At 43.9% G+C, this 12,364-nt stretch overlaps 1 protein-coding gene across 3 annotated transcripts in view; it reads left to right on the top strand.

Annotated features, from left to right (window-relative positions):
- The window catches only part of Zranb1 (zinc finger RANBP2-type containing 1), a 63,191-nt gene extending 50,866 nt beyond the window's left edge, over positions 1-12,325 (top strand). For 2 of the 3 annotated variants that reach the window (XM_048338051.1, XM_048338050.1), the window contains 4 exons: positions 7,676-7,796; positions 8,711-8,840; positions 9,015-9,244; positions 10,001-12,325. In XM_048338051.1, coding sequence (XP_048194008.1) covers positions 7,676-7,796; positions 8,711-8,840; positions 9,015-9,244; positions 10,001-10,219 — 700 coding nt within the window. In that variant the 3' untranslated portion in view covers positions 10,220-12,325. The remainder of the gene's footprint in view (positions 1-7,675; positions 7,797-8,710; positions 8,841-9,014; positions 9,245-10,000) is intronic. The other variant, XM_048338052.1, reaches the window with a different exon arrangement.
- Positions 12,326-12,364: the final 39 nt, after the last annotated feature.

Raw genomic sequence — 12,364 nt, 5'->3', positions numbered from 1 at the left:
TGCTCAGTTAGATGAACTAATCATTTAGTGGGGAAAGAGGATTCTGTGCTGCTAGTGGATGTAGGTGCTATGGCTGACCTCGTCGTGCGCAGGGCAAGACCTGTGCTGCCGAAGCTGGGAAATAAGCCTGGTGCTGTGGGGTGGTCTCTTTGCCTTGCCCTCTCCATCAGATTACAGTGTCAGACAACAGTCTTAGCATGAGCTGTTGGCTGTCACAGTAGGTCTGCCTAGGTTGAGGATGAGATTGGTTCGGTTTGTGTGGTAGTTGTTTTTGCATGTTGATTTGCCATGTAAGTTTGGTTAATTGATGTCACTGCACAGAGATCTATGCCCCTTGTCAGATCTGGGGTAAAATCGTTCACTTTTTCAAATCTTGAAAGGGATTGTCAGGAGCCTGGCAAGGTACATACATAGGCCCCCCCCCCTTTTTTTTTTGCCGGTCCTGGGACTTGAACTCCGTGCCTGAGCACTGTCCCTGAGGTTCTTTTTGCTCAAGGCTGACACTTTACCACTTGAGCCACAGCACCACTTCCGACTTTTTCTGTGTATGTGGTACTGAGGAATCAAACCTAGGGCTTCACGCATGTTAGGCAAGCACGCTACCACTAAGCCACATTCCCGGTCCGTGCATACACTTGTAATCCCAGCACTTGGGAAGTGGATGTAGGATTTTGAATTTGAGACCAGTCTGGGCCACATAGTAAGACAAACAAAAAACTAGTACTAAAAAAAATGGAAGCAGGTTGTCTTTGGTGGTCAAAACATGGTAGTATTCTGGTTTTACAAGGCTGTAAGTATCTTGTGAATCTTCGCAGGTAATATATTTTCCTAATTGTGATTTACAGACCTTTGAGGCTGGCTGTTCATACTAGCTTTGGGGATTGGTGCTACCTGTTGCTCAAGGCAGGCAGTGGGTTGTGATCTGTGATCTGGATGGGGAGTCATTGGAGGCCCTGTTAGTCTAGCATACTCTGAGGCAGGGAGGAAGCAGGCTGGGCAGGGAGGAGCTGCTCACTGCACTCCCGAGCGCAGCTGCAGCAGGGCTGAGTGAGAAGTCCTGAGTCCTCAGCAGGGACCTGGTGCTGACAAACACAGAGGACTCCCAGCCCTCTGTGCCTCATAGCCCTGCTGTGTGACGCCTGTGCTTGACGGTGCAGAGGTCAGCACTGGGAAATGGCCTCGTGGGCGGTGATGACAGAGGCATCCTTTCCTAGCTTGGAGGTGGAGTTGGGATGAAGACTGTAATGGGGAGAGGAGAGCTGCTGCCTTCCACGAGGGTCCAGTGAGTTCGCGGACCCCTCACAAGGGCGACTGCGAAAGGGGGTGGGCAGCGGGGAGTCCTGCCCTGTGCCGGGATGGTGGGCACCAGCACATTATTCATGGGGTGTGGGCTCTGTTTCTTAAAGCTCTTCCTTGCTGAGGTATCCATCAAATCAACTGGGGATGATACTTTTTGAAGTCAGAAAATGCGTAGTGACAACTGACAAAGCAGTTTTCTGTTCCATGAACTTCTCCCCCACCTACTTCAGGGGAGGCTATTTTTATATTTCTATGTGCGTGTGCAGTTCTGTTGAATAGTGGGATTTGAGCTGACTCAAGTTCTCAGGACTTTCCTGGTCCTGTCAATCCACTTCTCAGAGGAACAGGTGGAGTTAGTTAATATAAATAAGGAAAACATCAGGACGGATCCTTAAAAAAATTGTGTTAGCCCCTGTTGCCTGCACCCACACGCATGGAGCTCCCAGATGGCTGGCTGCAGCGTACAGTGTGCCAGCAGTGCACACCTTTTACAATCAATATGGTGCTTGTTATTTGGTGTATTTTTCAAATACTATTGGTAAATACTGATACACACATAAGTGTGTACACTGTCAAGATGCATGTAGTTATATACCTGTGGGCTATGTGGGTAGGTATTTTACTTAAAATACCAAAAAGAGTAAACTATCAAGATGTTCTAGGTTTGAATTTTAGTTTTTCCTCTAAAAGCTAGCATCTTTATTGAAGTGCAATTTGCATACCATTTGGTGATTATTAAATTTATAGAAGTGTGCACCTATCACACTAAAAAGAAAATCTGTGTCTCTTTTCAGGTTTTCTTCTCACCACCCCTACGCAGCTATTAATCTTGTACATTTGCCTTTTCTGATACCTCGTAAAAATGTGACTGATGTCTTTTAGTTGGCGTAAGAATTCTCAGGCGCCACCCATTTCTTAGCATGCCTCAGTACTGAGGAATATTCCACTGGAGGAAAACACAGCACTTTTTCTTTCTTTTTTTTTTGCAGGGAGTACAGTACTGGAGTTTGAACTTGGCCTTGCACTAGCTTGTCTTGCTTGCTTGCCAGATAGTCTACTACTTGAGACGAACCTCCAGTTCTGCTTTTTTGTTGGTTATTTTGGAGATGGAGTCTCAAAGACTTTCTGACTTGGCTGACTTTAAACTGCAATATTCTTAATCTCAGCCTCTGTAGTAGCTAGGATTACATGTGTGAGCCACTGGTCCCTGGCCACTGTCTATTCTGTGTGTTTGTGTATTGTGTGTGTTGGTACTGGGGCTTGTATGGTCTTGCTTCTGTAGCTTAGCTTTTTTTTTTTTTTTTTTTTTTTTTTTGGACATTCCTAGGGCTTTGATGAGTTCAGGACCCATGCCCTGTCCCTGAACTTCTTTTTGCTCAAGGCCAGCACTCTACCACTTGAGCCACAGCGCCACGTCTGGCTTTTTCTGTATATGCAGCACTGAGGAATCGAACCCAGGGCTTCGTGCATGCTAGGTAAACACTCTACCAGTGGGCCACATTCCCAGCCATAGCTTAGCTTTTTTTTACTCCTAACCTAGTACTCTATGACTTGAGTCATGCCTCCAGTTCAGCATCTTGCTTGTTTGTTGGAGATAGTCTCTCTCAGACTTTATTGCCTGGCTGCCTTCAAACTTCCATCCTCAGACCTCAGTCCTGAACCACCAGTGCCTGGCCAGTTTTCTACTCTTGTCTGTGAGCTACCTAGAGAGTTTAGCGCTTAGTGTGGTGGCGGTGTGTGTCTGTGTCTGTGTCTGTGTTCCATTGTAAGTTTATCTGAATAAATCAACTTTAAAGAACTTCCTTATTTAGACGTTTTCTTGAGGCATACTGATTGCAGACATTGTTTACTTTCAGGCTGATGTAGCTGTTTCATTCTTAAAATATTTTTAATAACTAAGAAATTTTTAACTACATGCATCTTTCGGTTTGCAAACAATATTTATATTTCTCCTTAAAGTTTTCAAACAATGTATTTTGTGGGTGCTTAAACATTCAAATATGTTTCTGTTTCCAAGTAAAAAAGGAATGTCTTGGAATTTTTTTTAACTTTTGGTGGTCCTAGGGTTTTGAACTAAGGGCCTTGCTATATACTTTCTACCACTTGAGCTATGCCCCCAGTTCTTTCTGCTGTAACTTAATCAACTAAACCTCGGGAACATGTTCTAGAAAATCTAAAACATACTACTTTACTGCAGATATGTTTCTTTTACTAATGTATTTAACTTTGCTATTCTAGAACTAACCATAATAACGAGATTGTTTTCTTATCTTCCACTTCTTTTGTCTAGAATTCAAATGCATAAAAGGCAAATATGATGTATAGACTTAAATGCTTACTGCTACTTGTGAGCTCTTGGCTGCTGTAAGATCATTAACCACATTTTGACCATAATTCTTTTTAGTCTCAGTTTTGTAGGGGTAGTTGAAAAAATGAAGATGTTTTTCAACTCTGTTTCCCCCCCACTAATGTATACATCTGTCATTATAGTAATACCAGTTATTTGTACGTTTGAAAATGAATTTCATGACCAGGGATTTAACACTAAATACTGTTCAGTCAAGCTGTAGAACTCCTCCCTTGATCTACATGCACATTCTCCACAGTTCCATTCAAAATCTGGCTGACTGTATAGTTTGAGTTGGTCTGGAACTTGTGATATTCCTGCCTTAATTAACATCTTTAATGTTAGGATTACAGGCATTTGCTACTTTGCCCAGCTTCTGTTTTTAGTTTTATACTTCATACAAAGACAAACAACAGTAGGTCTGTTTTTAGTGTTTGAGTTTACCAGTGATTTATCAGACTGAATCATTTATAAAAGCATGAAATGTAAAGAAGAACTGGTTTCATAGTTATCCTATTTTCTTTCTGATCAGTCCTGGGGCTTGGACTTGGGGCCTGCGCACTGTCCCTGTGTGAACCACTTCAAACCACAACACCACTTCCAGTTTTCTGGGGGTTAACTGGAGATGAATCTCATAGATTTTTCTGCCCTGGCTGGCTTTGAAGTGTGATCCTCAGATCCCAGCCTCCTTAGTAGCTAGGATTATAGGTCTGAGCCACTAGTGCCAGGCCTATTTTTTTGATTATCAAATAATCACCAGAGAAATGCTTTATTATTATTATTATTATTATTATTATTATTATTATTATTATTATAAAGAAAGGGTAGTGCTTTTTTATTGGTCTTTATTTATTTATTTATTAATTGAACACAAATTTTTTGACAAGGTGTTGTGCAAAAAGGGTACAGTTACATAGTAGGGCAGTGTGTACATTTCTTGTGATATCTTACGCCCTGTTTTTCTATCCCTTCTCTAGGTCAGGTAGACATATATACAATATACAATGTATCAAGAACATAGACAGTAGCCAGGTGGCCACACCCAAGAAAGTTCGCCTAGGGCTTTAAATGTAATGTTGATATTAGACCATATGTCGACAGTAGTCTTGGTTTTTTTTTTTTTTTTTGGCCAGTTCTGGGGCTTGGACTCAGGGTCTGAGCACTGTCCCTGGCTTCTTTTTTGCTCAAGGCTAGCACTCTGCCACTTGAGCCACAGCGCCCCTTCTGGCCATTTTCTGTATATGTGGTGCTGGGGAATTGAACCCAGGGCCTCATGTATACGAGGCAAGCACTCTTGCCACTAGGCCATATTCCCAGCCCCTCGACAGTAGTCTTATATGAATGTACATACCTAGGCTTTTGAGCTATTGTATTCCCCTGAGAGGTCAATTTTTGACCTTTATATAAGTTGAGTAATTGTTTGGTTTTAGTTACATACTGTTGGGTCGCTGCCCCAATCCTGTGGGGAATACTATTTGACAAGCAGTTTTTGGTTTCACAGACTTGGTCTCTACTGTCTCTCCGTCTCCCTTTGTTAACAGTCATATATCAGGGAGATCATGCCCCTTTGTTTTCTGTGTTCTAGGCTTGTCTCGCTCAACATTATTTGTTCGAGTTCTGACCATTTCCCTGCGAATAACAATATTTCACCATTCCTAATGGCTATGTAGTATTCCATTGTGTATAAGTACCATATTTTTTGGATCCATTCATCTGTGGAGGGGCATCTGGGTTGTTTCCATATTTTGGCTATTGTGAATTGTGCCGTGATAAACATGGAAGTACAAATGTCTTTTTGATATCTTGGGGTTTGCTGTTTAGGATAGATGCCTAGGAGTGGTATGGCTGGGTCATAGGGTAGGTCTTTATTGAGCTTTTTGAGAAACCTCCATACTGTTCTCCAAAGTGGTTGTACTAATTTGCACTCCCACCAACAATGAAGAAGGGTTCCTCTTTCCCCGCACCCCCTCCAGCATTTGTTGTTGCCTGAGTTCAGAGTATAGGCCATTCTAACTGGAGTGAGGTGGTATCTCAGGGTTGTTTTTATTTGCATTTCCTTTACTACCAGGGATGTTGAACATTTCCTCATCTGTTTCTTTGCCATTTTTATATCTTCTCTTGTGAAGTCTCTGTTTAGCTCCTTTGCCCATTTCCTAATTGGTTTATTGGGCTTGGAGGGGCTTAGTTTTTTGAGTTCTCTGTAGATGACAGATATCAGGCCTTTGTCTGTTGCTGTGCTGGTAAATATCCTTTCCCATATCATTGGCTGTCTTTCTATTTTGGTGGCTATGTCCTTAGCTGTGCAGAAACTTTTTAATTTGTAGTAGTCCCATTTGTCAAGTCTTTCCCCTATTTGTTGTGCCCCTGGGACTCTATTCAGGAAGTTCCTTCCTGTGCCTGTAAGTTCTAGCGTCTTTCCTACTCTGTCCTTCAGTAGTTTCAAGGATTCAGGTCTGATATGGAGGTCTTTGATCCATTTTGAGTTGATCTTGGTGCATGGTGATAGGCTTGGGTCTACTTTGAGTTTTCTCCATATGGCTGCCCAGTTCTCCCAGCATCAGTAGTTGAAGAGGCTATGTTTATTCCATTGTATGTCTTTAGCTCCTTTGTTGAATATCAGCTGACTGTAAGAGTGCGGTTTTATTTCTGGATCTTCAATTCTAATCCATTGGTCTTCCGATCTGTTTTTATACCAATACCAGGCTGTTTTTGTTATGATGGCCCTGTAGTAGAGCTTCAAGTCTGGTATTGTGATACCTCCTGCACTGCTTTTTTTGACTAGAATTGCTTTGGCTATTCTATGTGTTTTGCTGTTCCATATGAATTTATGGATTGGTTTCTCTATTTCAGTGAAGAATGTGGTTGGGATTTTGATAGGGATTGCATTGAATTTGTATAACAATTTGGGCAATATGGCCATTTTCACTATATTGATTCTGCCTACCCATGAGCATGGGAGGTCTTTCCATGTCCTTGTGTCTTCTTTGATTTCCCTTATTAGATTTTTATAGTTTTCATTAAGTAGGTCCGTCACGTCCTTGGTTAAGTTGATCCCTAGGTACTTTATTCTTGTTTTGGCTACTGTAAATGGAATTGTTTCCATAATTTCCTTTTCTGTTTGTATATTGCTGGTGTACAGAAAAGCTGCTGACTTTTGTGGATTGATTTTGTATCCTGCTACTTTGCCAAATTGGTTTATTAGGTGTAGGAGTTTGGCTACTGAGTTTTTTGGGTCCTTCAGATATAAGATCATGTCATCTGCGAATAGGGATAACTTGATTTCTTCCTTGAAGGGCAGTGCTTTTGATATTCTTATAAACACACCAGATATTTCTTTTCTATTATCTTTACAAATAGTGATGTGTCTGTCCATGGAGAAAGGTGGCACATCTTTGTGTCCAACATGTCAGATGACATTTTGAGTCTTTGCTTATGATTTTTGTTTTGCTTTGGAGACAAGGTCTCTTTATGTTGCCAAGTAGGCTGTCTGGAAGTTACTATGTAGCCCAGACTAGCCTTGAACGTTTGATCTTCCTTCCTCTGCTGTTGGGGGCTGAGATTACCTGGTGTGTGCCACCTTACCCAGCTTCCAGCCTTTGGAGTTTGTAAACCAGTAGTCAACAATTGAATGACTTGTAAGTAGAGGTGAAGGTGTGGTGAACCACATTCTGGCTGAAGAGGTGCCAGCAAGCTGCGTGCAGCTGAGGGCAACTCAGGCAGAAAGACCTTGAGACTCCTTCTCTAAAGTCACAAGTGGAGGGCCAGTGGTATGGCTCGAGTGGTAGAATGCCAGCACAATCCAGGAAGCCTGTTGATAGCAAAAAAAACCAAAACACCCCAAACAACACAAATGCCTGCTAGCAGAACCGGAGGCATTGGTAATTTGAAAATCATGTTGTATGGCAGATAAAATTAAGGCACTTCACGGCTACCTAAAGATTACATTAAGTACATGATGAACATATGAAATATACTGCTTATAAAAGGCATTATTATTACTATTGTTTTGTTTGCCATCTTGCTCATTAGGTTTTACACACGCTGGAAAGATTGGGAATCGTGGTATTCGCAAAGCTTTGGTTTACATTTTTCATTGAGAGAAGAGCAGTGGCAAGAAGACTGGGCATTTATACTTTCTCTCGCGAGTCAGGTAAGGATGCTTCAAGCCTTGTTGATTGAATCAGAAAAGTATTTCTTGTCAAGTAGGAAATGACAATGAAACTTCGCCACAGGACTATTCTAAACCTTACCCAGCCTGAGCGCGCGCTCCATTCTGCCTCGGAGGTGGAGGTGGAGGGTTTAGGCCCGTGCTATTCCCTACTGTCAGCTCCTGTAGGTGTTCTGAGGACTCACTTACGATCACTCACCCGGCAGTAGGGACCTGTATGAAAGAAACCCAGAGGGGTGTACTCTAGGCAGAAGAAAAGGGCAGTCATCGCCTCATGTCCATACGAACCCCAAGAATTGAGGAAGTAGCTTCAGTTTGGCCCATGTAGGCCAGATTTTCAGTGACTAATGTACTCTGAGAAGTGTCCCAGGCCATGTGCCGTCAGTGCTTAGCTGGAAGTAATAACTTCCTAAGTTAGGTACCACAGCTTTCACAGGCACACGTACCAGAATGAGCTTTGCTGTCTGAATCTCCTAAGCCACCTGTTTGCTTTGTGAGTCCAGACAGTGAGCGACTGCACAGACAGTTGCAGATTTCTATTCGTTTTCTTGGAGTTGCACTCGGGGCAGTCGTGCTGTAACATCATGGCAGTTCTCCGTGCAGGTAAAATTGCATTGCAGTGTGTGGAAGAAATTCTATTATTGCTCAGATTGAAAGAGAAACTGTCTTTTTATTTTTTGCCAGTCCTGAGGCTTGGACTCAGCCTGAGCACTGCCCCTGGCTTCTTTGTGTTCAAGGCTAGCACTCTACCTCTTGAGCCACAGCGCCACTTCTGGCTTTTTCTAGATATGTGGTGCTGAGGAATCGAACCCAGGGCTTCACGCGTGCAAGGCAAGCACTCTTGCCACTAGACCATATTCCCAGCCCCGAAACTGTCTTTTTGTTGTTTTCTGCAGCCTGGAGCAAGTTTGGAGCAGACACACATTTTTGTGCTTGCACACATTCTTAGACGACCAATTATAGTTTATGGAGTAAAGTATTATAAGAGCTTCCGAGGAGAGACTTTAGGATACACTCGGTTTCAAGGTAAGCCATCATGTAATGCTGGTGGCCGTGACGGCCGCTCGGTGCATGCATTGGAGCTCATTCGTGGGGGGGAGGGTTAGGGTGGCTGGGTGGGGGGGCACCAGGGTGTGGACATAGGAAGGAGGGGAGCACGCCTGCTCATGTCCTTGCGCTCTTTCTTGTGTTCCTCTCTAGGGGTTTATCTGCCTTTGTTGTGGGAACAGAGTTTTTGTTGGAAAAGTCCAATTGCTCTGGGCTATACGAGGGGCCACTTCTCTGCTTTGGTTGCCATGGAAAATGATGGCTATGGCAACCGAGGTGCTGGTGCTAACCTGAACACCGATGATGACGTCACCATTACGTTTTTGCCTCTGGTTGACAGCGAAAGGAAACTACTCCACGTGCACTTTCTTTCTGCTCAGGAGGTAAGCAGTGGTTTTCTCTTTCCACGTTCATCTCAGGCAGAACCTACCCTGGGGTGCCCTCCACACGCCCCGCTGTCTCTCTCCCCACTTGGAGTAACCGCTTCAACGTTACAATTTCCCTTGACAAGCTGTGTGGGGACTGAAGTCCTTGCCTTCACGTGCTGATCCGTGCTGAGGAGAAAAGGCACAAGGACTAAGGGGTCAAATAGGGCGGTGAGGGCCAGGACCCCCGCGGGCGGGCAATGCAGCCGCTGTGCCCAAGAACCGCCAAGGCTTCGGCCTCCAGGGAATGGCGGAGGCCACGCTGGCTCCCGAGGGGCCAGCCGGAAGCCAGCAGCCGGCCTGGCTACCCCGAGGGACAGGGACAGCAAACAAAGAACATGTGCAGCCAAGTTCTTACAAAAGTATCGCTCTTTTATTCAGTATTGTAGCATATTCATAAAATGTTCGTGATCACAACATTGGGAAAAATTCAGAGACCGTAGCTTGTACAATTTTAGCCTGTAGATCATTTACCTGATAAACTTACCTTCTTGAAGCTGTGACTTTGCCTTTTTTTTTGAGGGGGCAACCCCCCACGTTTTTGTTATCACCTTAAATTATCTTTTAATTTGTACATTGATTTTAACAAGAGAAAACTGGGTTTCAATTTTAAGCGGTTAGTTTGCTATCCTGCGGGAACACTAAGGACCGGTTGCAGGCCGTTCTCACACCTGACCTGGGCGTTCTTTTCTCTCGTCCATGCTCCTCTAAAAGCTAGGTAACGAGGAGCAGCAGGAGAAGCTGCTCCGCGAGTGGCTGGACTGCTGCGTGACGGAAGGCGGCGTGCTGGTCGCCATGCAGAAGAGCTCGGGGCGGCGGAACCACCCCCTGGTCACGCAGATGGTAGAGAAGTGGCTCGATCGCTACAGACAGATTCGGCCGTGCACGTCCCTGTCTGACGGGGAGGAAGACGAGGATGATGAAGATGAGTGAAGGCCAGCAAGGAAGCAGAGCAGGGCATCAGATCTGTGTGGCCGCGGTTAGCGCGGTGCTCCAAGCAGAGTGCACGGTGTGGAAAGAACCAGACCCAGTAGGATCTGCTCAGTTATTTTTCTGGTCCACACCCAGTGGAGATAATTAATGCATCTGCTGCATGAGGAGACAGAGAACTTGGGTTGAACTACAATTTGTTTTAAAAAAAAAAAAAAAAGAAAAAAAAAACAACAAAAAAACCACCCCAAAACCTAATTTTATTGACAGACCTTTTTTTCCCCCCTTTGAAATTGTAAATCTGTCTATAATGTAACGCATGTGGTTGTGTAAGAAATTGTGAAATAGGAAAAATTGTACCAGCATCTCCATATTGAGAATTTTTTTCAGCATGGGCACTAACAAAAAAACAAAGCACATGGCAGACAACTCTTTAGTCCTTTGAGATAATCTCTTCAATAGACCTGGCATTTTCCTTTCACCTTACAAGATCTAATTTACATGAACTCTCAGCGATGTGGAAACTACAAATTACCCACACCAAAACATAAAATAAACAAGCTTTTTATTTTAATAGTATGTGCCCAATCAAATCTTTTAGGAACTACAGGAAAAGCTGATTTAAAAAAAAAATTGAATGAACTTCGTATATACTTTACCTCTTTGTATTGAAGAGGTCTTGGCTTCCTGTTGCTTTTAAGTTCTCTAATTCCCCCCTTAGTATTTAGATATTTATTTGGAAGAGTGCCCTAAAATAAGGGGCCAGACTCTGGGCAGAGGTCCACTGCATCTCCCTGGACGGGGAGGGAGCCGGCTGGCTTGTCACGGACTAGATTGTGTGCGATTTGCTCCTGTGGACCCCGCTGACAGCGTTCTGCTCCCAGATTACCAGGCAGAGGGCCTTGGGCTCTTCCTTTCTCCTCTTATCACCTCTGCTCTAAGCACGTGCTGTCAGCAGGGTGACCCTTTGCTCAGGCGGATTGGGAATGCCAGTTCAGTACAGAATAAAGAATTTGAAAATGGATTGAATGGAGGTGGTCAGTGTATTTTCTATGATGAACTTTGGTGTAGACTGAGAATTTTTGCATGCTGGTTTGTTGTAGTTATTCCTATTTAAACAAAATCAGACCGCTTCAGGTATACATTCATCACTGGGTAGATTTCTGACCTATCTCAGGAATATGACGACTGACTTTGTGTTCACCTAAGCACTTTGTGGGAGATTTTAGTGTCAAGGGACTTGCAAGACACACAGTCCCATGCCCCTTTGATGAAAGGCTGTGAACTTTCATTTGCTTCTTTTTAGATGGTCATGAAATGTGTACGTCAAATTTCTTGCTGGAATACAAAAACCCCAGAAATGTCCACAAGCTGTCATGTCAGCTCTTTCTCCCCTGTGGATACTCTGAAAATGTGTCCCCAGGAAGAAGGGATGATTTCTGCTCCATGCTCAAACTGCAGGGAAGCCATTTGCAGCCAGTCCATGCAGATAGATGGGCCTCAGTGCAGGGGTGCTATGGTCCTCCTACAGATTCAGTGTGATGCTGTGACTGCTTACCATAGCATTCCTCTCATTGGGAGGGTGGGAGGTGAGGGGAGGAAGTTCCCCTAGTGAAACCCACCTTCCTAAGTGGAGAGGCCAAAGAGAAATGCCAGACAGGATGAGCGGTCTGGTCTTGGGTTTGTGTCACACAGAAGTGCTGTCCAGTCACACAGCCTTGGCAACTGAGCTCTGTTCTGTGTGGTGCCCTGTCCCTTCCCCTCTAAGGTCTGGTGGCTCTGGCCACTTGACAGTTCCTAGGCTTCAGCAATGGGGTTTTAGATGGCTTCACAGCAGACAAAGTGGTTGTTAAAAGGCTAAAATTTTGGTAAAATCAAATGCTATTTTAAGCTCTTGAACTATTAAATGGCCATAATTATTACTCCAAGATAGAGTATGTCCTTTGTCAAAGGTAGCTGGGTGTTGTAGATGGCATTATAGCAACACTGTGTGCACTTGTATGGTCTTTTCTGTTTTCATCTGTTTTTTCTTTGGAGTCAATTTATAGAACTTCCAAAGGGCTGCTGGAGCAACCAAGATCTAATTAAACACAACCCAGGCAAACCATGGATTCAGACCCGCTGTTTTCTATTTTCCATTCTACTTCC

The sequence above is a fragment of the Perognathus longimembris genome, chromosome 2, assembly GCF_023159225.1.
Source record: "Perognathus longimembris pacificus isolate PPM17 chromosome 2, ASM2315922v1, whole genome shotgun sequence".
Classification (NCBI taxonomy): Eukaryota; Metazoa; Chordata; class Mammalia; order Rodentia; family Heteromyidae; genus Perognathus; species Perognathus longimembris.
The sequence above is the reverse complement of the archived record's forward strand: the minus strand, read 5'-3'. Positions and strand labels throughout refer to the sequence as shown.